Source organism: Daucus carota, chromosome 3 (genome assembly GCF_001625215.2).
Source record: "Daucus carota subsp. sativus chromosome 3, DH1 v3.0, whole genome shotgun sequence".
NCBI lineage: Eukaryota > Viridiplantae > Streptophyta > Magnoliopsida > Apiales > Apiaceae > Daucus > Daucus carota.
This window is the reverse complement of record NC_030383.2, coordinates 56,584,888-56,606,206: the sequence shown is the minus strand read 5'-3', so window position 1 is coordinate 56,606,206 and position 21,319 is coordinate 56,584,888. Positions and strand designations below refer to the sequence as shown.

Below are 21,319 nucleotides of genomic sequence, written 5' to 3'. Positions count from 1 at the left end.
TTTTGGGACCTGTGGTGGGTTGTTGAGTCCGGTATGCATATAGTTATGGTTTGGGATGTTATAAATGATATCAGAGGTCTACCCAGCCAGAAGTGCAAAGGTACTGCCTGAACTTCGTAAGTTTGATAGTGGGCTGGACGAGGACGTCGAGCATATAAGAGGGGGTGTTTATAACATCCCACATTGATTAGTTAAAGAGTATTTTGAGTCCTTTATATGCACAAACAAATAACCAATTTGCTACCACTTTTGGACCAACTTAATAACCAATCTGCTAGCACTTTTGAACCGACTTGTGGTGGGTTTTTGAGTCCTGTACATGAGTTTGAGATGTTATATGTAAGACTACTCATTAATAGAATATAAAACAAAAAATATAAACCGGAGCTGACATAGTTAAATATGTACTAACCTTGGAAGATACCTACTACATCCGTACCCTGAATTATATATATTAGATGACGAGTACGCGACATGCGTTTTAATGCTTCTACCAAGTATAGTTTATAACTTATTTTTAAAATTATTTATTCCGAATAAAAATATAACAATTAAATTTTTGTTTAGAAAAAAATTAAATTAAATTATATATTATAAAAGTATTAAAGCGTGGCCGAAGTGCGAAAAATAATATATAAACTTGAGTAGGACGAAGACAACACAAAAATAGACTCCTACTATACGTTTAAGAGTCATTAGGAATTTCTTCAACATGCTCTCACGTATAAACAATGGATTAGGAGATCATCATCACACTTGCTTAACGTCCTTTTGAGCATAGCTAAGAAGCCACATACGACTCTTAGGTCGGCAAAACATATAGGGGCCGTTTGGGTGAGCTTAAAATAAGTGCTTATTGCTTAAAATAAATAAGTGGAGTAGAAGTTAGAAGCAAAATAAGACTTATAAGTGATTAAAGTGTTTGGGAAATAAGCAGAAGCTCTGAGACAAAAGCTAGCATTCCTAGCTTTTTATAAGTGCTTCTTGACTTATTACACAAACGGTACAAATAAGTGCTCATAACTTATAATCCCGGAAGCCGGGCTTTTAAGTGTTTGCCAAACACCACCATACAATTGCATGGTGGACAAAAAAGTTATCCTACTAATTTAGTTTGGCACGCGTACAGAAGCTTCAGCTTTTTTTGGGTGCCTAATCATTCATGTTACTTGTAATCATGTCGTTTTGGATTTCACAGATACTCCCTCCGTCCCTCGGAGTTGTATACGTTTGCATTGGGCACGGAGATTAAGAAAAGTGTATAAAGTAAGATAAAGTATGTGGTAAAGAGAAAAAAAAGTGGGTAAAGTGGTGGGACCCGTCAATATTTAATTAATAGAGTTGAAAAAGTGGATGAAAGTAGTGGGTGGTTGAAACTTTTATATTATAAAAGGTTGCTATTTTAGGAAAGTTTTGAAATTGATAGAATTAAGTGGGACATCCAAAAAAAGAAAGTGTATAGAAATCAAAGGGACGGAGAGAGTATTTGTTATCAAGTACATCAAATCAGAATTTTGATACTAAATATTCTCTCCCTGCCTCTCAATTATTTAAGGACGGGAATTCGGCACGGAATCCTCTCCTAAAATATACTCTCTCCGTCCCAAAATACATGTCTTTTTTGACTTTTGACTAGTCAAATTGACTACTCCCTCCGTCCCAATTCTTTTGGCTTGTTTGACTTTTTATGGTTAAACTGACCAAATTTTGACTGTAATTTACATGTATTAAATAATTGAAAATGTTTATAAAAAATATATTACCAAAATCTACATTGGTTCTGCTTTAAGATGTATGTCTCAGATTTTGAAAATCATATAAGAATAATTAGATATTACCGGTCAAATTTTGGTCAATTTGATAATAAAAAGTCAAACAAGCCAAAAGAATTGGGACGGAGGGAGTATATTTTTACTCAAATTAATATATATAAAATATTTATTTTTTCGGAAATATAAAATTCATATAAAAAACTATATAAAATTCTACTATTTTCTGAAATAAATATTTATTTTTTGTCAAATAATGAATATGAACACACTTATATTTAAAATAATAATAACAATATATTTTTTTAAAATAAGATGTTAGTTTTTATAAACATCAGTCCCCGTGCAGGTAGCCGTTTGGGTTATAGGGGACTTCTTATTTAAATTAGAAAAGTGAAGTAAGAGTGAAAAGGAATTAATAAAGTGTTTGAAAAAATGTAAAAATTTTGAGAGAAAATCTAACTTTCTCGATTTCTTAAAAATGCTCCTACTTATCCCGTCAAGAAAAACAGAAGACACAGGAGTAACTTTCTTTAAACAAACGGGCCTATATATCATATCAGCGCGGTTCCTCCACTTCATTGGAAGTGTGTAAATCGCACTACACTTTTTATACTAAATTTTTTTTGCCTTTTTAGTTAATCGAATTTTCAATGATGTGCTAATGGACATACAATAGTCACTAACTCTCATGAAAATACTAGCTTTTGATTGGTGGATGAGTAATAAATGTTGATGGCCTCCCTGCATTTACTCCAATTCCACCAATCAAAACAAACTTTTTTCATAAAAATACGTGTTTATTATGTGCCCTTGGCACACATTAGAAAGACCGTCAGATAATATTTCGTTAAGCATGTGTTGCTTACATTTGTGAATGAGTTCTCAGTTTGGATATCAATCTCTGCCTTTTTACTTTATAGTTAGCTTTCGAGTAAGATTGTGCCCATCTCGATACTGGATCATGGCCGAGTCGAATTGTCAAAGTGACAGGCTGACCTTTCATTTAATATTATCGACTCGGGATCCGTATTTTCTTTCCGAGCGTGCTATATTTAGGATGTATTTGGCTGATATTTTATAGATTAGTATATAATCTTTGATTTTAATGAATTATATTTTACTAGTTGATAGCCCGTGCCAAGCACGGGTTTAAATAAAATTTTAAAATTTGTTATTCATTAGAAGAATAATGTTTTTTTTAATTATATTATTATATCTTTATTATACCTATTTAAATTATTGTTTTTAAATGATATTTAAATTATTGTTATTTAATATAAGATCTTCTAATTATTAAAATTTGATCATACTTTAAATTTATTTCATAATAATATGGGTCCATGTTCTATGGAGTCCACAAAATAAGAGTATTGTTGTCCAAAATTATTTAAAAATACTCTACTCGTTTCAATTTTAATTTTTTTAGTCTATAATATTTGTAAACATCTGACAATTTGCAGGTTATGTTCTGCAATATAATCGTTGCAATCAAAAGATAAAACAATTATATTATAAATCACTAAACATTATATATGTTCTAAAATATAACTCATAAGTAGAATAATGATTTGATATCAAATATCTTGACGTATGTCTAGAGTTTTATTTCTTTTATTATATGTTGCAATATGGATAATGACTTCATTTTCTTTGAGTTTCTATTTGTCAAGTCAGTGTTGCTACCGCCTAATTCATCTTTATCGTAATCTTCTGAAAAACACTAAATGATAATAATTATTATTATTGAAAAATAAATAACCAAGTTTTTTGGTACTTTGGTATCAATATCGAATCTTGTTTATTTTAATTCTGAAATATGATTGAAATTTTATAAATTTGTTTCGTAAATTAAATTGTATGAGTTTTAAATATTAAAACAAATATTTGACGTATGTCTAGAGTTTCTGTTCTTTTATTATATGTGGCAATATGGACAATGACTTCAATTTTTTTTTTAAGTTTCTATTTGTCAAGTCAGTGTTACCACCGCCTTATTCGTCTTTATCGCAATCTTCTAAAAAACACTGAATGATAATAATAATAATTATTATTAAAAAATAAATGATCAAGTTTTTTGGTACTTTGGTATCAATATCGAATCTTGTTTATTTTAATTCTGATATATGATAGAACTTTTATAGATTTGTTTCATAAATTAAAGTGTATGAGTTTTAAAAATTAAAACGAATATTTGACGTATGTCCAGAGTTTTGGTTCTTTTATTATATATGTTGCAATATGGACAATGACTTCATTTTTTTAAGTTTCCATTTGTCAAGTCGGTGTTACCACCGCCTTATTCGTCTTTATCGCAATCTTCTGGAAAACATTGAATGATAATAATAATTATTATTAAAAAATATATGACCAAATTTTTGGGTACTTTGGTATCAATATTGAATCTTGTTTATTTTAATTCTGAAATACGATAGAAGTTTTATAAATTTGTTTCGTAAATTAAAGTGTATGAGTTTTAAAAATTAAAACGAATATTTGACGTATGTATGGAGTTTTGGTTCTTTTATTATATGTTGTAATATGGACACTGACTTATTTTTTTTAAGTTTCCATCAAGTCAGTGTTACCACCGCCTTATTCGTCTTTATCGCTATCTTCTGAAAAACATTGAATGATAGTAATTATTATTTATTAAAAAATATATGACCAATTTTTTTGGTAATTTGGTATCAATATTGAATCTTGTTTACTTTAATTCTGAAATACGATAGAAGTTTTATCAATTTATTTCGTAAATTAAATTGTATAAATTTTAAAAATTAAAACGAATAATTTCGTTGACATTATTATTCTATTGATAGGAATTATATTAATATCAATATGAACTCCCTATTTATTTGAACTCTGAAGTATGATAAAAGATTTATAGAGTTGTTACGTATATTAAATTATTTGAGTTTTAAAAAATTAAAACAAATAATTTTGTTGGTAACATATTTTTATTAGTAAGATAATTGTTATAATAAAAAATCCTGTCAAATATAGAAGTTTTTTTTGATAATAGTAATAATTGTTAAATAAAAATTAATATGATGATAGCCAATTTTTTATATGAATTTTATAGAACTGTTTCATAAGTTAAATTGTTAGCGAGATTTAACTGTGCGAATAGGATAAATGTTATATTACAAAATCCTAAACACCATAGAAGTCTTTTTATGTAGTAGTATAATAATCTTAACCAATATTGAAATTTTTATTTATAAAATCCGAATCAATATAGAAGTCTTTTCATAATTGTATAATAATAATTATAGAATCCTAAAAATGTATAATAATAAGTATAAAATCCTAATAATATGAAAATCTTTTCATAATTCTATAATGATTGTTGTTATTAAATAAAAAATTTATATTACATTGTCCTAATAAATATTGAAGTTTTTAATAATAAAATTCTAATCAATACAGAAGTCTTTCAGTGTCCTAATGAATATTGAGGTCTTTAATAATAAAATTCTATTCAATATAAAAGTCTTTTAATAATAATATAACAATGACTATAAAATCCTAATCAATATGAAAGTGACCAAATTTTGGTACTTTTGGTACCGATGTTCCACCGAAAAGTGGTTTCGCTTATTAATAAAGGGTATTGATTGAAATGTTTATGGATGTTACTGAATTGACATACACAATCTTACAATCCTTCAAAACTTTATGGGTTATAAGCAGTCAAAAAGTTCAAATATACCAAGCAATTTTACAAAATTCATCATTTCATGAAGTTCAAAAATATTTATCAATATTTGAATATCATTATATTCTAATAAATTTTAAATAATCACAATTAAATACTATCAAGTGTTTAAGTATAATTTTAAATTTAATTGAACAATAGTAGCAGATTTTGTAGGAGAATTTAAAATTCTAACTAAATATCCCAAATTTTGAGACATCTTTTAAAATCGGAGTTAGAATAGTCGCTTTGACTTTTTCACGTATTTTGAGATCGTAAAAGAAAAAACATATTTCTATTCTCAAGTTTTCTTTGTCTGAATAAAAATATATATGTTAAACTTTTATTTAATAAAAAAATTTTAAAAATAATATATATAAAAAAATATGTTTCTTTAGCCTTCAAATTACGTGCACAAAGTCGAAACGACTTTTATTTTGAAATAGAGGGAGTAAATCTTAATTGAATACACTCCTGAACATGAGTTCTCACGCAGAATGCACAGATTTTATAAGATATAATATCAATTTTTTAAATTGTGCTCATAAACACATGTTAATATTAAATTTTATAAGATTAATTTATTTGATGAGCTCCTATTTCTTAATAATAATGAATCCCTGCATATACAAAACTATATCTAATATAAGCTGTGCGTACACATGCCGGACAACCTTGAATGCATTGCGAATTAACAATTAATTAACAACATACACCCTCCGTCCCCGTCAAATGTTTATATTGAGGGATAGGCGATCGGCACGCATTTTAATGCTCTCATAAAATATAATTTGATAAATTTTTTTGAATAAATATATATTGTCCAAATTTGTAGACAAAAAAGAAAAATTTCGATATAAAATTATTAAACTACTATATTTTATATGCGTTTTAAAATTCGTGTCTGAGTAATGTAAAAAAAATGCAAAAAAATGAGAGGAAAAAGAATACCCTATTAAATTGACCGTTATGGATTTTGGTGGCAGTTGGTGAGCTGAGCCTCTGAGCATATCATGAGTGGCAATTTAGTAGTCCACTGAATCTCTATAGTCCTACAGAGTGTATCGAGAGTGATTGACAAATCTTGAATTGTATTTAAATCTGTTAATTCTATTAAACTTATTATCTAGATAATTTAGTCTTCAACATAATTTATTAGAATTAGAATATGTAAAGAATGATCAAGTAGGAAGTGTTGGTGGACAATCAAAATTCAAAATTCAACAAAAATTTGTAATTGATTAATGGGTTTGTGTAGTGTGTGCTCATGGACACATGCTAAGCGCCGAATTTTATATGTTTGGTAGATTTTGATTGGGTGGTTGTATATGAGGGAGGGTCCACTATTATTAAGATATGAGAGTCAATAAAAATGAATCAAAATTATAAAATTCTGCGCTTAGAATGTGCCTGCCGATAAGCACACACTAGAAAAACCGTTGATTAGTTAAATTTGCATCCCAGAAGTTGGTAGGGTATTATCCTGTTTTTGCGTGGAGGCCCATGAATTATTATGCTTCTGCGAAAAGTGGAATGAAAATCCGCACGCTTGCGGCCCAACAAAAACGAAGGTAGATATAATTATTAAAACGGTTTTTTATGGCGTGTCTGTGCTTATACTAAACACCAAATTTCATGTACAGTATAATGATGGATTCTGCATTATAAAAATTTCACACATTAAAATAAGTATAAAATACATTAGCACATGGACACACAGTAGCCCACGCTCATTAAAATGGAAGAATAAAAATGATAAATGAGAAAATTGAAAGAGATACTCTTTTTTTCAAGTTATTGGGTGTGGGTGATACTCATATCAGTGCTAATAAAATCAAAATGCTTAAAGCCTTAAAAATATTCAAGAAATTTAAAAGCCTTTTACAATATGACATAATATTGTTAAGTTATGATTAATGTAATGAAATTCAAATAATTTGTTAAAAATGTATCGAAATTATTTAGTGCGTTGTAATTTATTTTTTCTAATAAAAAACCCTATCATTTAAATTTATGATTGAGCCGGGTCTGCTTAAGATATTAGTTATGAAATCCAATCTGATCTGAAAGTGCACCAGAAGATGGGGAATTCTGAAAACCACACATATTAGGGTTGGTCCATACACATCTTGTAAATGACAAGTTGATCAGAGGACTCAGCAGAAACTTTTGGGCTGTCTCTCAGTGTCTTCTTTCGCGCAGTGGTTTGGCTTATAGTCCATGCATTTCTTGATATTTCAATGACAAATATCTGACAATAATATCATAACTCATCATTTTCTCAATCATGAATAATGGTTAACAATTTACACTTAAAAAAGAAGCATCAAAGTTTTGACATTCCAGTAAAAACAAATTTTGCTTTTTAAGCTCCCAGATGACACAATTCTATTGTGCTGCAACTTGCAACTGCCCAGTACTGCCAATCAAAACATTCAAAGTTACCCGGAAAACTATAAATTCATAACTTTCGCTTCTACATATTAAGGAGGAATCCTCTGCAGTCCCCTGAATTTTGACAAGAATTTTAACCATTGAGATGGTTTTAATAAGTTCTTGAAATTATCTGTCGCGCAAGTCCAGCCACTTTCTATACGAGTTCTATTTCAACTAGGAAAGACTGCATGGATGTGCATGTTTTAGCCATCTATGTACTCTGTTAATTTGCTGATAGGTATTTTTTTACCTGGACTGAATTGGATTGACATACATTTAGGTAAAAACATAAAGATTTAATGTTGCAGCTGGTCCTTCAATTGCAAACAAATAAGAGGCCTAGCAACATGTTCTTCGTCTTAGCTAGATGATATTAACGCTCACATGCATCACTGCGAAAACTCTGTCTTTTACTTCGTAGCCAGATTATGCAAGCCCGTGAAATTGTGCATGGCCATATCTTCTAACAACCAATCAAATTCCCAAACAGTTATCCTTCCATCTGTACTCCATGTATATTAATATGTCCAACCTCAGTAGTCTAAAGCACAATTTTCTCCACAACCCTAGCAAAAACTCGAAATGTATCTCCCAATACTTATCCTTTTCTCTCTCCTTTCCTCGTCGTATGCTTCAGTGAATGACTTCTGTGTTGCAGACCTCAAACTATCCGATACCCCGTCTGGATATCCTTGCAAGAAAGCTGCATCACTCACTGAAAAGGACTTTGTGTACTCTGGCCTCGGAGTCGCTGGTAACACATCAAACATCATCAAAGCTGCTGTTACTCCAGCTTTTGTAGCTCAATTTCCAGCTGTGAATGGCCTAGGGATATCTTTGGGTCGATTGGATATTGCGACTGGCGGTGTTATCCCAATGCACACACATCCAGGTGCATCAGAAGTACTAGTTAATATACAAGGTACTATTCTGGCTGGATTTATCTCTTCTGCAAACAAAGTTTACTACAAGACTTTGAACAAGGGGGATATCATGGTTTTCCCACAAGGGTTGCTGCATTTTCAGATAAATTCTGGAAAAGGTCCAGTTCTTGCATTTGTTAGTTTCAGCAGTGCTAGCCCTGGTCTCCAGATTACCGATTTTGCTTTGTTTGCAAATGATCTGCCAACAGAATTGGTGACTAAAACTACATTCCTTGACCCTGCCGTTGTCAAGGCGCTGAAGAAAGTACTTGGTGGGACTGGCTAATTGCTTAATTGTTTCAATTGTTTATTTTGCATCTCTGTATTTCTATTGTTCTCGTGATTGATTCATGTTGGCAAACAAGATTTTTCTGTTGTATCTGCATCAATATGGAGTACTTTAATTTGTGGCTTCTGTGTTTTTCAGGACCAGAGGTTCTTAGTAAAATGTTTCTTCTTATATTAGGAGTTTATGTATGTTCAAGCAGAATTCAAAACATCAGATTTCATGTTACTTGAACACTCATATTCAACTCAAACATATGAATCCTAATGAGTTCACTGAAACATATGCAGGCAGATCTAATGTTAGTTCATGCGCATGAGATATCATGTCTGATTCATATTCAACTCCAACATATGAAACTTGAATATGTACAGTTGATAGTGTTCTACATGTGTTGGTCAATATAAGGCAAAAGGAGCATACAAAACATACATGCAGAATAACCAAAGCTGTACTGTCATTAAATTTAGAATTTATGCATGCAGAACTCTACCAAACTTCTTGAATCTTGAGTATCTGTGTAGATAGTGTGAAGACTGTCCCAACCACATAGCTACTTAGCGAGGAGATAATGCTTGAATTTCATAAAATTTTCTAACAAATATCAAGTCTCTCATAATCAAGGACAATATCACTTCTTATGTTGATCAGTGATCAGTAAGTATTTACTAAAAATGCTTGTTTTAAGTTGTGTGGCCAGAAGAATTTCATGCCTCATCACCTTTGCTCTTTTTTATGCAGTCTTAACGGTCATTTTTCACTACAAACTATTTTAGCATACGAACCAGTCACAAACAATAGTTTCGCATTTATTACAAATCACAATCACGACACTACTACAAATTAACTGTCTTAGCAATTCAGATCACCAGTGCCCTAAATGACCAAGAGATCGACAAACAGGAACTTTTAGGTCTTTTGTAGGGATAATAGTGGTAACTAGACTCGTGATGTTGCAATCACCAGAAGAGGAGACTTTTTATGAAGAGTCATACCTGTCTCTGAAGTCAGGTCCAGATCTTCCAATCTTCTTCCATCAGGCAATGCAAAATCAAATATGTGCACCAAGTTTGCTACTGCTAGCTCATTGATGGCCATGGCATATTGGATTCCAGGGCAGCCCCTCCGCCCTGCTCCAAATGGAATGAACTCAAAGTGCAGACCTTTATAATCCACAGGATTATTCAAGAATCTCTCAGGGATAAATTCCTCTGGGTTATCCCACATAGCAGGGTCTGTTGCAATTGCCCAAGCATTAATCAGTACTTGTGTCCCAGCTTTTACGTCGTATCCCATCACCTTCACATCCTGCATTGCTTCTCTGGCAACTAGTAGCGGAACTGGAGTATAAAGTCGCATACTCTCCTTAACCACTGCTTTCAAGTAGTGCATATTCTCTAAATCATCCCCATTTATCCTTGATTTTCCCCTTCCTATCTCTCTCACCTCATTCTTCAATTTACACATGACATCTGGATGTTTAATCAACGCTGCCATAGTCCACTCCAATACTGCAGATGTCGTATCAGTTCCATCAAAGAACATATTCTACAAGGCAGATTTAAGACGTCAAATGATATTAGAAATAATATACAACAAATGACTGCCCTAGTAAATTTTGAGTCTTGGAACAAATTTTTTTATATACAACATGCGTGTATGAAAGTAATTAACAAAGACTATTTATTGTGTTTGTAGAAACACATTAGTCTGATGATCATAAGCTAAGGCTGGAGACAGTTTGTGACTTACCAAGATTACGCCTTTTATGGAATCCTTGTCAATAGAAAAGGCAGAATTAGTTTCCTGTTTCTGAATCTCCAGCAAATTGTATAACAGATCGTCGCTAGAAGCTCCGTTATCCAATGCAATACTGTGATCTTTAATAACACTTTCAAGAAACAAATCAGCCTCGCTAGCTGCTTTCTCCACCCTTCCCTTTAGACCGCTTACAGAATCAATCCAGAACAGCCATGGAATATAATCACCAACACTGAAATAACCTATTAACTGAGCTATATTCTGAAACAGCTCCTTAAATGAATTTCCTTTACCACCTTCAGTAGTAATAGCATATTTCCTCCCCAAGGCAATCCTGGAAACAACATTACTCAGAAGCGCGTAAAACAACTCACTCAAATTCACTGCTTTTGAGCCAGATTCTCTAATATTTTCCACTAAAAGGGCTACCTCTTCTTCTCTAACTGTCTGAAATGATCTAACCCTTTTGTTACTCAGCAGCTGAAGAACACAAATACTTTTGACCTGTCTCCAATATTCACTATACGGAGCAAATACCACGTCCTTACCATTATAGAAGATCCTATCCCAGATACTAGACTTAGGCCTGTTCGCGAAAGCAAGATCATGCGTTTTCATAATCTCCTTAGCTGCATCAGCTGAAGACACAACAAGAACAGGCACACTTCCAAACTGAAGCTGCATGACAGGACCATATTTTCTAGCCAAAGATCTTAGTGCTATGTGGGGATCTTGATTGACCTGATGAAGATTACCAATTATCGGTAACTTCCCAGGAGACGGTGGCAGATTTTTGCTAGATGTTTTGCTGGCTGACAACCATATATACAGAAAAGCCAAGACAAAGAACATCAAACATGAAGACAGAAACAAGGCTTGTTGCTCCATCATCAAGGTTCCAACACTTGGGGGATTCATATCAAGAACTACACAACAGAATTATGTGTTATGTGACATAAATTTTATTGTTGAAACTCAACTCTCTCAAGTCAGAAGAATTGTGCATTCACTACACAGTCCTGACATTACTAGCCTCAAGTGTACCTTTCCACTTTGCATTAACAGTTTCTGGGTCCGCTTTGGTTTGAAATCAGCTTACGTAAATTGGAACCGTTCAGTCTTATGTTGTCTATGAATAAGATAGTGTGCAAGAAGTCAATAATGCATGCAATTGTGGGTACGGAGACAACTATGTGACGGCTCTTTTATCTCGTTTACTAAAGAGTTGATGAGACTGTTAGCAAGCATTAGCTGCAACCTTAGATCATATCTGAATGTATTCGGACAAGAGGACGAAATGACATTTGCAGTTGTTAGCCACTCTACATCACTGCCTCCGCCATCTAAGGGATAATAATCATGGGTGACTTTGGGGGTTTCTATCAGTTCTCAAACTCAGAAAAAAAAAATTATACAATTTTTTAAAATAAGTTAAAAGACTATATTTCGGGCCTTTTTAATAACTCAAAAGAAGTGGTTATTGTTCACGTGAGAAGTTACTTATAAGCGAAAAGTAATTTCTAATTTATGTGTTTGAATAATAAAATTTTATAAATTATCGTTTAAAGTGTCTTATATATAAAATCAAGTCACCGAAAAAAGTTAAAATCCTTAACTAACTTTCGGGGACTGACCACCTCGGAAGTCCAGAAGCCAATAATAAAAGCCTTTAAAATAAGTGCCAAACCAATCTGCCCCGGAAGCAATGGGATGGTATTGTGTGTGGGAGTATATCAAAGGAGAACAAGTACATGGGAAACCACCTTCCCTTTCCTTCAACCCTTCCCTTCAAACTTCTAAGAGAATTATCCCAGTGTAGCCATGGAATGTAAATTAATCACCAACTGTTATTTGAGCTATTTTCTGAAACAGTTCCTCAAGTGCATTTTCTTCAACGACTACAGTAGTATTGGTATTGACAAGTGTAAACATAAAGCACTCAGATTTACTATTCTTGGACCCCAAACACCTGAAACTCTGATAATTCGACCAAAATGCCTCCTATTTAGCAAAAAAAAAAAGGACCAACCTTTTTTAACAGGAAAAAAATACTTCCTTTCTAACGTTGGGAAATGAACGAGCTCTTTTGTTTTCAGGAGCTGGAAAACACAAATACTTTTCATCTGCATCCAATATTCAGTATAAGGAGCAAAGGCCACTTCCTACCGTTATAGAGGATTTAACTCCAAAATATGGAGACAGAAAATACTTCATCCACAAAATTGGATACAAAATCTTTCACAAAATGACATGAGTTTTGATTAATGGGCTCTTGTATTCGCGTAAATAGCACCAATTAAAACATCCCATATTAAGTGTCATATCATTTTGTGGAAAATTTTGTACCTAATTTTGTGCATGTAGCATTGCTCTATTGAGACAGGCCTGCTTGCGAAAGCAAGATTCTGCGTTTTCATTATTTCATAATCTGCATAGCTCATAGCTGCATTAGCTGAAGACACAGCAAGAACAGGAACACTCCCAGGTGCAGTTTGCATGACAGGACCCTTTATTTTTAGCCAAAGATTTAAGTGATATGTGCGGGTCTTGATTAATCTGGTGGAAAGATGCAAGAAGGTTGGATGCGTGTGTCGAAACTAGATTGATTGCTAGAAAAGAAACAATACAAGCATATTGTTTGGCATGCATCTTTTATTGAATTAAAACAGGCCACATATTCTGGGGGCATACCCCCGAAGCAAGCCAAAAAACAATAAGCATGAAGCATCAAAACAAACTATGATCGAAAACAAAACTTGATTAATAAACACCAAGCATCACATTGATGTCCCTTCTAGCTAAAGCACGAAAAAGGGCACAGATAAAAAGCTTCTCCCTCACTTTATTTTGACGTCCAACAATGAGATGAACGTGACTTGTTTTACGAAGAATAGTGCTAATTAGACACGCGGTGTTGCAATCACCAACAGAGGAGATTTTTTATGGAGAGTCATGCCAGACTCAGCAGCCATGTCCAGATCTTCCAGTCTCTTTCCATCAGGCAATGCAAAATCAAATATGTGCACCAAGTTTGCTAATGTGAGCTCATTGATGGCCATGGCATATTGAATTCCAGGGCAGCCCCTCCGCCCTGCTCCAAACGGAATTAACTCAAAATGTAGGCCTTTAAAATCAGTAGGACTGTTCAAGAATCTCTCAGGGATGAATTCCTCTGGCTTATCCCACACAGCAGGGTCTTTTGCGATTGCCCAAGCATTAATCAGTACTTGTGTCCCGACTTTAATGTCGTATCCCATAACCTTTGCATCTTGCATTGCTTGTCTAGCAACTAGTAGCGGAAGTGGAGTATAAATCCGTGTACTCTCCTTGATCACTGCTTTCAAGTAGTGCATTTTCTCCAAATCATCCTCAGATATTGTTGCTTTTCCCCTTCCTATCTCCCTCACTTCATTTTGCAATTTACACATGACGTTTGGATTTTGTAAGAGTGCTGCCATAGTCCACTCTAATACTATAGACGTCGAATCAGTTCCATCAAAGAACATATTCTGCAAGGCATATATAAAATGTCAAACGAATTATCAACTGATGACAAGAACTATGAGCCCGGCAGTCTAAAAATTATAACTTATGACTTACAGTGACTTAAAGTGATAATTGATCAGTTTAAATTGTCTGTCTGCGTAATTTTATATTACAGATGACTTATAAGTTATTAAAAAAACACGCTCTATGAAATATAGAAATGATCATGAGATAAGCTAAAGTTACAGAGATTTTGTGTAGTTACCAAGATTAGTCCTTTAATGGACTCGTTATCGATAGAAAAATCAGGATTGCTGTCCTGTTTCTGAATCTCTAGCAAATTGTACAATAGGTCATCACTTGAAGCCCCGTTATCCAATGCAACACTGTGATCTCTGACAACACCTTCAAGAAACGCATCAGCCTCGAAGAATGCCTTCTCAATCCTTCCCTTCAACCCGGTTAGAGAATCGACCCAGAATAGCCATGGAATATAATCACCAAAGCTGAAATAGCCTATCAACTGAGCAATATTCTGAAACAGTTCCCGAAATGAATTTTCTACACCATCTTTAGTAGTCATAGCATATTTTCTTCCCAAGACCACCCTAGACACCACATTGCCTAGATGTGTCGAAAACAACTCACTCAAATTAATTATTTTTGATCTCGAATCTTTAATATTTTGGACTAAAAGGGCCACTTCTTGTTCCCTAACATTGTGAAATGAACGCACTCTTTTGTTACTCAGCAGCTGAGTGACACAAATCATTTTCACCTGTCTCCAGTATTCACTATACGGAGCAAAGGACACGTCCTTGCCATTATAGAAGATTCTGCTCCAGATAGTCGAGTCAGGCCTGTTCGCGAAAGCAAGATCATGGGTCTTCATGATCTCCTTAGCTGCATCAGCTGAGGACACAACAAGAACAGGAACACTTCCGAAGTGGAGTTGCATGACAGGACCATATTTTTGAGCCAGAGATCTCAGTGCTAGGTGCGGGTCTTGGTTGATCTGATGAAGGTTTCCAATTATAGGTAGCTTTGGAGGAGAAGGTGGCGGGTTTTTTAGAGGTGTTTTGCTGGTTGAGAACCTGGTATAGAGGAAAACTAAGACAAAGAAGAAAGAACATGAAGAGAGAAGTAAAGATTGTTGGTCCATTGTGACTTCAACAATTTGGTTTAGTAATCTGTACTTTCCCAAGTGACATATATACACAAGTAGGATGCATGCGGGGTGTGCCATGCGAAAAGTTCGTCAACAAGATGTTCAGGGATTAGGCAAATAATATCACTGTAAGTATAAATTGGTAGCCGTACTTTATCATTTAATGGCTGGAATATCAAATTTGCGGTATGACGATCATATATTCATCTAATTTATCAAAAAGAAGGCCGAGGGGCACTTTTTTGAGGGAAAAAAAATATTAGTCTTATATTCAGAAAAGTGGTCCTTAAGCCATTCATTTATAAATTTGAAATTCTGGGCACTAAAATGAAAACGAAGCTAATACGGCGTCACCACGTTCCATTTCAGTCTTACATTAATAACGTATTTTTGGCTTATAGTAATAATCATTTTAGACGATCATTTTAACCACGATAGTTGTAAGACTATCATTTTACCGGGATGGTCGCAGATGTTCTTATAAATAAACATAATCAGCCATGCCATCTCCTACTGGTGGCTTATAAGTACCATTATACCATCGTTTGTATACATTGGCAAGAAAACAGAATGAAGTTTGGTAAGGAGCTGTTACCGACCTGCATCATGATTATTGGCCACTGCTATTTATACAGTAATTATTGCACGACATTTGCAGAAGAAGATTAAAGTGTATCCGCTCAAAATAGAGGTGTTGCAGAGCTTCAGACGACTTTTTTATGGCAACTGCCGACAGTTGCTTGATGAGGGACACACTTAAAAGTCAGAAGCAAAACTATGCATTAAAGGAAAATTCTAGCGAGTAAAGATCATATACAAATTAGCAAAAACTGCAAAAGAAAAGAAAATAAATATAACTAAACACCATATAAATGTTCAATCATTATCGATAGAGAATCAAGTAATCAACCAGTATAGCCATGGATTATAGTTACTAAAACTGGATACCCTATCAATTGAGCTATATTCTAGAACAGTTCTTGTGATCTCGCACGTCTTAGCTCTGATACCATGTTACTGACCAATTCTCCTAAAATCTCAAAAGTGTTAGGAAATGGATCTGCGAGGATCATATTATGTTCTAACACATTCTTCACCGCGTTAAGTAAAATTCCTAGAGCAATCCTAGACATTGCATTATTGAGAAGTGTATAGAACAAAACGCTCAAAGTCACTATTTTTGATCCCCAACTTCTGATATTTTCGACCAAAAGGCTTACTTCTTCTCTAACGTTGGGAAATCAAGGTTACCAATGCTCACTCGTTTACTTCACCAATTAATTAAAAAATAATATGATTTGGAACAAACAACGAATGGAGTTGTTTTAGGGGTTAGACTTGCTTATGTATTTTGTTACAATGTACTGGTCGAGTTTTCTACAGATACCAAATGTTAATAAAACTCCACCAAACACTTCCGGTGTGTCAGGACTCTAATGACAACGGCAGCTAATAAGTTGTTGCAACAACATGAAAAATTGCTGTTTGTGTCACATGAAATATTCAGCACTTTGTCTGAATTCCCCACCATAAGACAAGAAACAGTAGCTAGCTGTAGTTTCCAAATATGTTTTAGGTCTCACAAAATCAGAGAACTATTCACTTCTTAAATTTCGAGCATATAGTTATCTCCACGCAATGATTTTGCCACTGCAACAAACTTTAAGTTGTTGCACTTGATGCCATTGTGCTATTTTGCTATCTTTATGTGAATGATACTATGAGAGGACAGGATCTATATACAAAGCTATTTTAGCGAACAAACAGGAACAAACAGGCAACAAACAGGCAACAAATCACCTGGTTACAATATTACAAATCATCGTCACAATATTACAATCAATAGTCTATTTGAATAATACAATGTTGCATTGTCTTGCATAACTTAGACATTACCATACAGTAACATTTGGGACTTATTAAGGAATGGAAAGATGACTAGATGCGTGGAGTTGCAATTACCAGTAGAGGTGATTTTTTATGAACAGTCATTCCTGTCTCAGAAGCCATATCCAAATCCTCAAATTTTTTTCCATCAGGCAATGCAAAATCAAATACGTGCACCAAGTTTGCTAATGCAAGCTCATTGATGGCCATGGCATATTGGATTCCAGGGCAGCCTCTTCTTCCTGCTCCGAATGGAATGAACTCGAAATGCAGACCTTTATAATCAAGAGGGCTGTTCAAGAATCTCTCAGGGATAAATTCCTCTGGGTTATCCCACAAAGCAGGGTCTGTTGCAATTGCCCAAGCATTGATCAGTACCTGCGTTCCAGCTTTCATGTCGTATCCCATGACTTTCACATCCTGCATCGCTTCTCTAGCTACTAGTAGCGGAACTGGAGTATAAAGTCTCATACTTTCCTTAATCACGGCTCTCAAGTAGGGCATTTGCTCCAGATCATCCCCATCAATTCTTGATTTCCCCCTTCCTATCTCTCTCACCTCATTCTTCAACTTATACATGATGTCCGGGTGTTTAATCAATGCTGCCATTGTCCACTCCAATACTGCTGATGTTGAATCAGTCCCATTAAAGTACATATTCTACAAGATAGATAAAACATGTCAAATGACCAATTAAGTGAAAAGTAACATTCATAAATGGCTGTTGTTAAGGCGGAGTCCAAGTAATTAACGATGGTTTAATCTTCAATCTATAAATAAAATCCTACATGACCTGTTACGAAAAAAAATTTGTGGTGAAGCATGACCCTATATATCTTAACAAAAGTAAATAAACGGTATGAAAAGATCATCTGAAAATAAGAGCCGATAGAATTTTTGTGCCTACCAAGATAATGCCTTTAATGGAATCATTATCAATAGAGAAGGCAGAATCTGAATCCTGTTTCTGAATCTCAAGCAAAGTTTTCAGAAGGTCATCGCTTGAAGCACCGCTACTTAATGCACTACTGTGATCTCTGATCACACCTTCTAGGAAAGCATCGATCTCATTAGCTGCTTTCTCAACCCTCCCCTTCAGACCGCTTAAAGAATCAATCCAGTACAGCCATGGAATATAATCACTAAAACTGAAATAACCAATCAACTGAGCTATATTCTGAAACAGTTCCCTAAATGAATTTTCCTCGCCGTCTTCAGTAGAATTAGTATATTTTTTTCCTAGAGCAATCCTGGACACCACATTACTCTGAAGTGTATAGGTCAAATCACTCAAATTTACTATATCTGAACCCGAATCTTTGATATGTTGGACCAAAAGGCCTACTTCTTGTTCTCTAACGTTGTGAAATGATTGAACTCTTTTGTTACTCAGCAGCTGAGTGACACAAATACTTTTCACCTGTCTCCAGTATTCACTATAAGGAGCAAAGGACACGTCCTTGCCATTATAGAAGATTCTGCTCCAGATAGTCGAGTCAGGCCTGTTCGCGAAAGTGAGATCATGGGTCTTCATGATCTCCTTAGCTGCATCAGCTGAGGACACAACAAGAACAGGCACACTTCCGAAGTGGAGTTGCATGACAGGACCATATTTTTGAGACAAAGATCTTAGTGCTACATGCGGGTCTTGTTTGACCTGATGAAGATTTCCAATTATAGGTAATTTTCGAGGAGAAGGAGGCAGATTTTTGCCGGTTGTTCTGGTTGAAAACCATATATACAGAAAAACTAAGACAAAGAATAGAGAGCGCAAGGACAGGAACAATAGTTGTTGGTCTAGTACCATGGTTGCTACAATTTGGTTTAGTGATCTTGCAGAGGTTTTAGTGTTTTACATGTTCATTGCCTCTTTGGTTCTTGTCCTGTATTCTGAGGTAGAGAGGTAGAGAGCCTGTTTGTCCCGGCTTTATGCCCGGACTTAAAAGCTCTATCTAACTCTAAGCTGAAAAACGTCTATTTGTAATATTTAGAAAATAGCTCAAAGTCAGAAATAAGCTAGAAGACTTAAAGCCAGAAGTTAGTTTGAGTTAATTTTTTTTACCTTTTTCAGATAAAAATTATCCCTAAATAAATCAATTTTATTTTTATATTTTTAATAATCTTAAAGTCATTAAGTCAAAATTACCCAAACAAATTTAACATCACGATAATGTCATAAATTCTGTAAGGGCTTGATGTACCCTTATGGCCTTATCCCATTCATTTGGTCAATATTTTGATTTTGCGATATAATTCACAAATAAATATTATAGATTTTGTCGGGTCTCCTGGTCCCTGAACAGATACATTTTGGTTGGATGAGCACTAAATGCAGAATGTCACTTTTTTAATAGTATTAATTATATGAACCGACTTAATTTATCATATTTTCAAAAATAATATATTTGTTTCTGAAAGATACATGTATATTTTTATAAATAACTTACATATTTCTGCAGATAATTTTTTTAAAACATTTCACGAAATTTGTTACTAAAAATATTATATAAATATAATAATTCTGATAAAGTAAGAACGACCAAACATGTCCGTACCTGTTGTTTTCCCATCTTTGTACAAAAAATAATGTGATAAAGAGTCGTAAGACTTAATATCTCAACTAGTTGAGTGTATACAGCCAACCTACATCAATATCATAATATTTTTCTAAATAAATTCGTAAGTAAATAAATATTTCTTTATGTTATATTATGTATAGATTGTTTGAATAATATATCATAAATTTTGATCATTATATGAATAAATCACATAATATAATGTATTCATATATTTTTAGTGCATAATTGTATATTTATATAATATAATACGAAATTTGAAAATATAATCAAATTTAAATAAAATAAACTGGTACACTATATGTTACATCTGGAATTTTAAATAAAATAATAAATTTTTATTTTAAATTTACTTTTAAAAAAGTTCCTCGGCTTTTACTGTTTGCTTTTTTGACTTATCATTCATTAGAAATTTTTATCGAATAAATTTGAAATTAAAAAAATAATTCTAATTATTCTATATTTTCATTCCTATAATTCATAAATTTTTTTAAGTAAATACATTTCAATATTATCTTTTCACTAAACACCATTTAAATGTTCAATCATTATCGATAGACAGGGCAGAGCTGGTATGGTATTTCTGGTATCTCAGTAGCTGCTTTCTCAACCCTTCCCTTTGTACCGTTTAGAGAATCAAGTAATCAACCAGTATAGCCATGGAATATAGTTACTAAAATAGGATACCCTATCAATTGAGCTATATTCTAGAACAGTTTTTGTAATTTTAATCTAGGGCGTCTGTGATACCAATGTTAGTGAACAATTCTCCTAAAACTCAAAATTTTCGGGAAGAGAGCTTGCGAGGATCATATTATATTCTAACATATTCTTCGCCGCATTCAGTACAAATTCCTAGAGCAATCCTAGACAATGCATTAGTGAGAAGTGTAGTGAACAAAAAGCTCAAATTTACTATTTTCGACCAAAAGGCTTTAATTCTTCTCTAACATTGGAAAACCAAGGTTGCCAATGCTCAGTTCACCTATTAATTAAAAAATAATATGATTTGGAGCAGACAACGAATGGAGTTGTTTTAGGGTTTAGACTTGCTTATGTTTTGTTACAAATTACAATGTACTGGTTGTGTTTTCTACAGATACCAAATGTTAATAAAACTCCACCAAACACTTCCGGTGTGTCAAGACTCTAATTACAACTGCAGCTAATAAGTTGTTGCAACAACATAAATAATTGCTGTTTCTGGCACATGAAATATTCAGAGCGCTCAACTGGATAATGTAAGTGCTTCTGTAGTTCCCGAATATGTTTCAGGTCTCGCAAAAATCAGAGAACTATTCACTTCTTAAATTTCGAGCATATAAGA

At 33.6% G+C, this 21,319-nt stretch overlaps 4 protein-coding genes across 4 annotated transcripts; 1 reads left to right on the top strand and 3 right to left on the bottom strand.

The window, feature by feature from the left end:
- The first annotated feature begins 8,430 nt into the window (after window positions 1-8,430).
- LOC108215014 (auxin-binding protein ABP19a-like) lies at window positions 8,431-9,288 on the top strand. Its single transcript, XM_017387325.2, has one exon. The coding sequence runs from the start codon at window positions 8,488-8,490 to the stop codon at window positions 9,112-9,114; it is 627 nt and encodes a 208-aa protein (XP_017242814.1). The 5' UTR covers window positions 8,431-8,487; the 3' UTR covers window positions 9,115-9,288.
- A 616-nt stretch (window positions 9,289-9,904) lies between these two features.
- LOC108215013 (psoralen synthase-like) lies at window positions 9,905-12,003 on the bottom strand. The gene is made up of 2 exons (XM_017387324.2): window positions 10,867-12,003; window positions 9,905-10,662 (listed from the first exon to the last, which is right to left on the bottom strand). Exons 1-2 carry the CDS (start codon window positions 11,791-11,793, stop codon window positions 10,054-10,056), a joined length of 1,536 nt encoding a protein of 511 aa, XP_017242813.1. The 5' UTR covers window positions 11,794-12,003; the 3' UTR covers window positions 9,905-10,053.
- Window positions 12,004-13,616: 1,613 nt separating this feature from the next.
- Window positions 13,617-15,636, bottom strand: LOC108214026 (psoralen synthase-like). The gene is made up of 2 exons (XM_017385803.2): window positions 14,627-15,636; window positions 13,617-14,384 (listed from the first exon to the last, which is right to left on the bottom strand). Exons 1-2 carry the CDS (start codon window positions 15,605-15,607, stop codon window positions 13,776-13,778), a joined length of 1,590 nt encoding a protein of 529 aa, XP_017241292.1. The 5' UTR covers window positions 15,608-15,636; the 3' UTR covers window positions 13,617-13,775.
- A 1,680-nt stretch (window positions 15,637-17,316) lies between these two features.
- On the bottom strand, window positions 17,317-19,364 carry LOC108213321 (psoralen synthase-like). Its single transcript, XM_017385101.2, has 2 exons — window positions 18,324-19,364; window positions 17,317-18,076 (listed from the first exon to the last, which is right to left on the bottom strand). The coding sequence occupies exons 1-2, from the start codon at window positions 19,221-19,223 to the stop codon at window positions 17,468-17,470; spliced, it is 1,509 nt and encodes a 502-aa protein (XP_017240590.1). The 5' UTR covers window positions 19,224-19,364; the 3' UTR covers window positions 17,317-17,467.
- Between the last annotated feature and the right edge of the window lie 1,955 nt (window positions 19,365-21,319).

Coding starts and splice junctions, on each gene's coding strand:
- LOC108215013 (XM_017387324.2), bottom strand. CDS start 11,793: ATGAATCCCCCAAGTGTTGGAACCTTGATGATGGAGCAACAAGCCTTG. Junction 10,663..10,866: donor CCATAAAAGGCGTAATCTTG/GTAAGTCACAAA, acceptor TCTGCCTTGTAG/AATATGTTCTTTGATGGAAC.
- LOC108213321 (XM_017385101.2), bottom strand. CDS start 19,223: ATGGTACTAGACCAACAACTATTGTTCCTGTCCTTGCGCTCTCTATTC. Junction 18,077..18,323: donor CCATTAAAGGCATTATCTTG/GTAGGCACAAAA, acceptor TCTATCTTGTAG/AATATGTACTTTAATGGGAC.
- LOC108215014 (XM_017387325.2), top strand. CDS start 8,488: ATGTATCTCCCAATACTTATCCTTTTCTCTCTCCTTTCCTCGTCGTAT.
- LOC108214026 (XM_017385803.2), bottom strand. CDS start 15,607: ATGGCACACCCCGCATGCATCCTACTTGTGTATATATGTCACTTGGGA. Junction 14,385..14,626: donor CCATTAAAGGACTAATCTTG/GTAACTACACAA, acceptor TATGCCTTGCAG/AATATGTTCTTTGATGGAAC.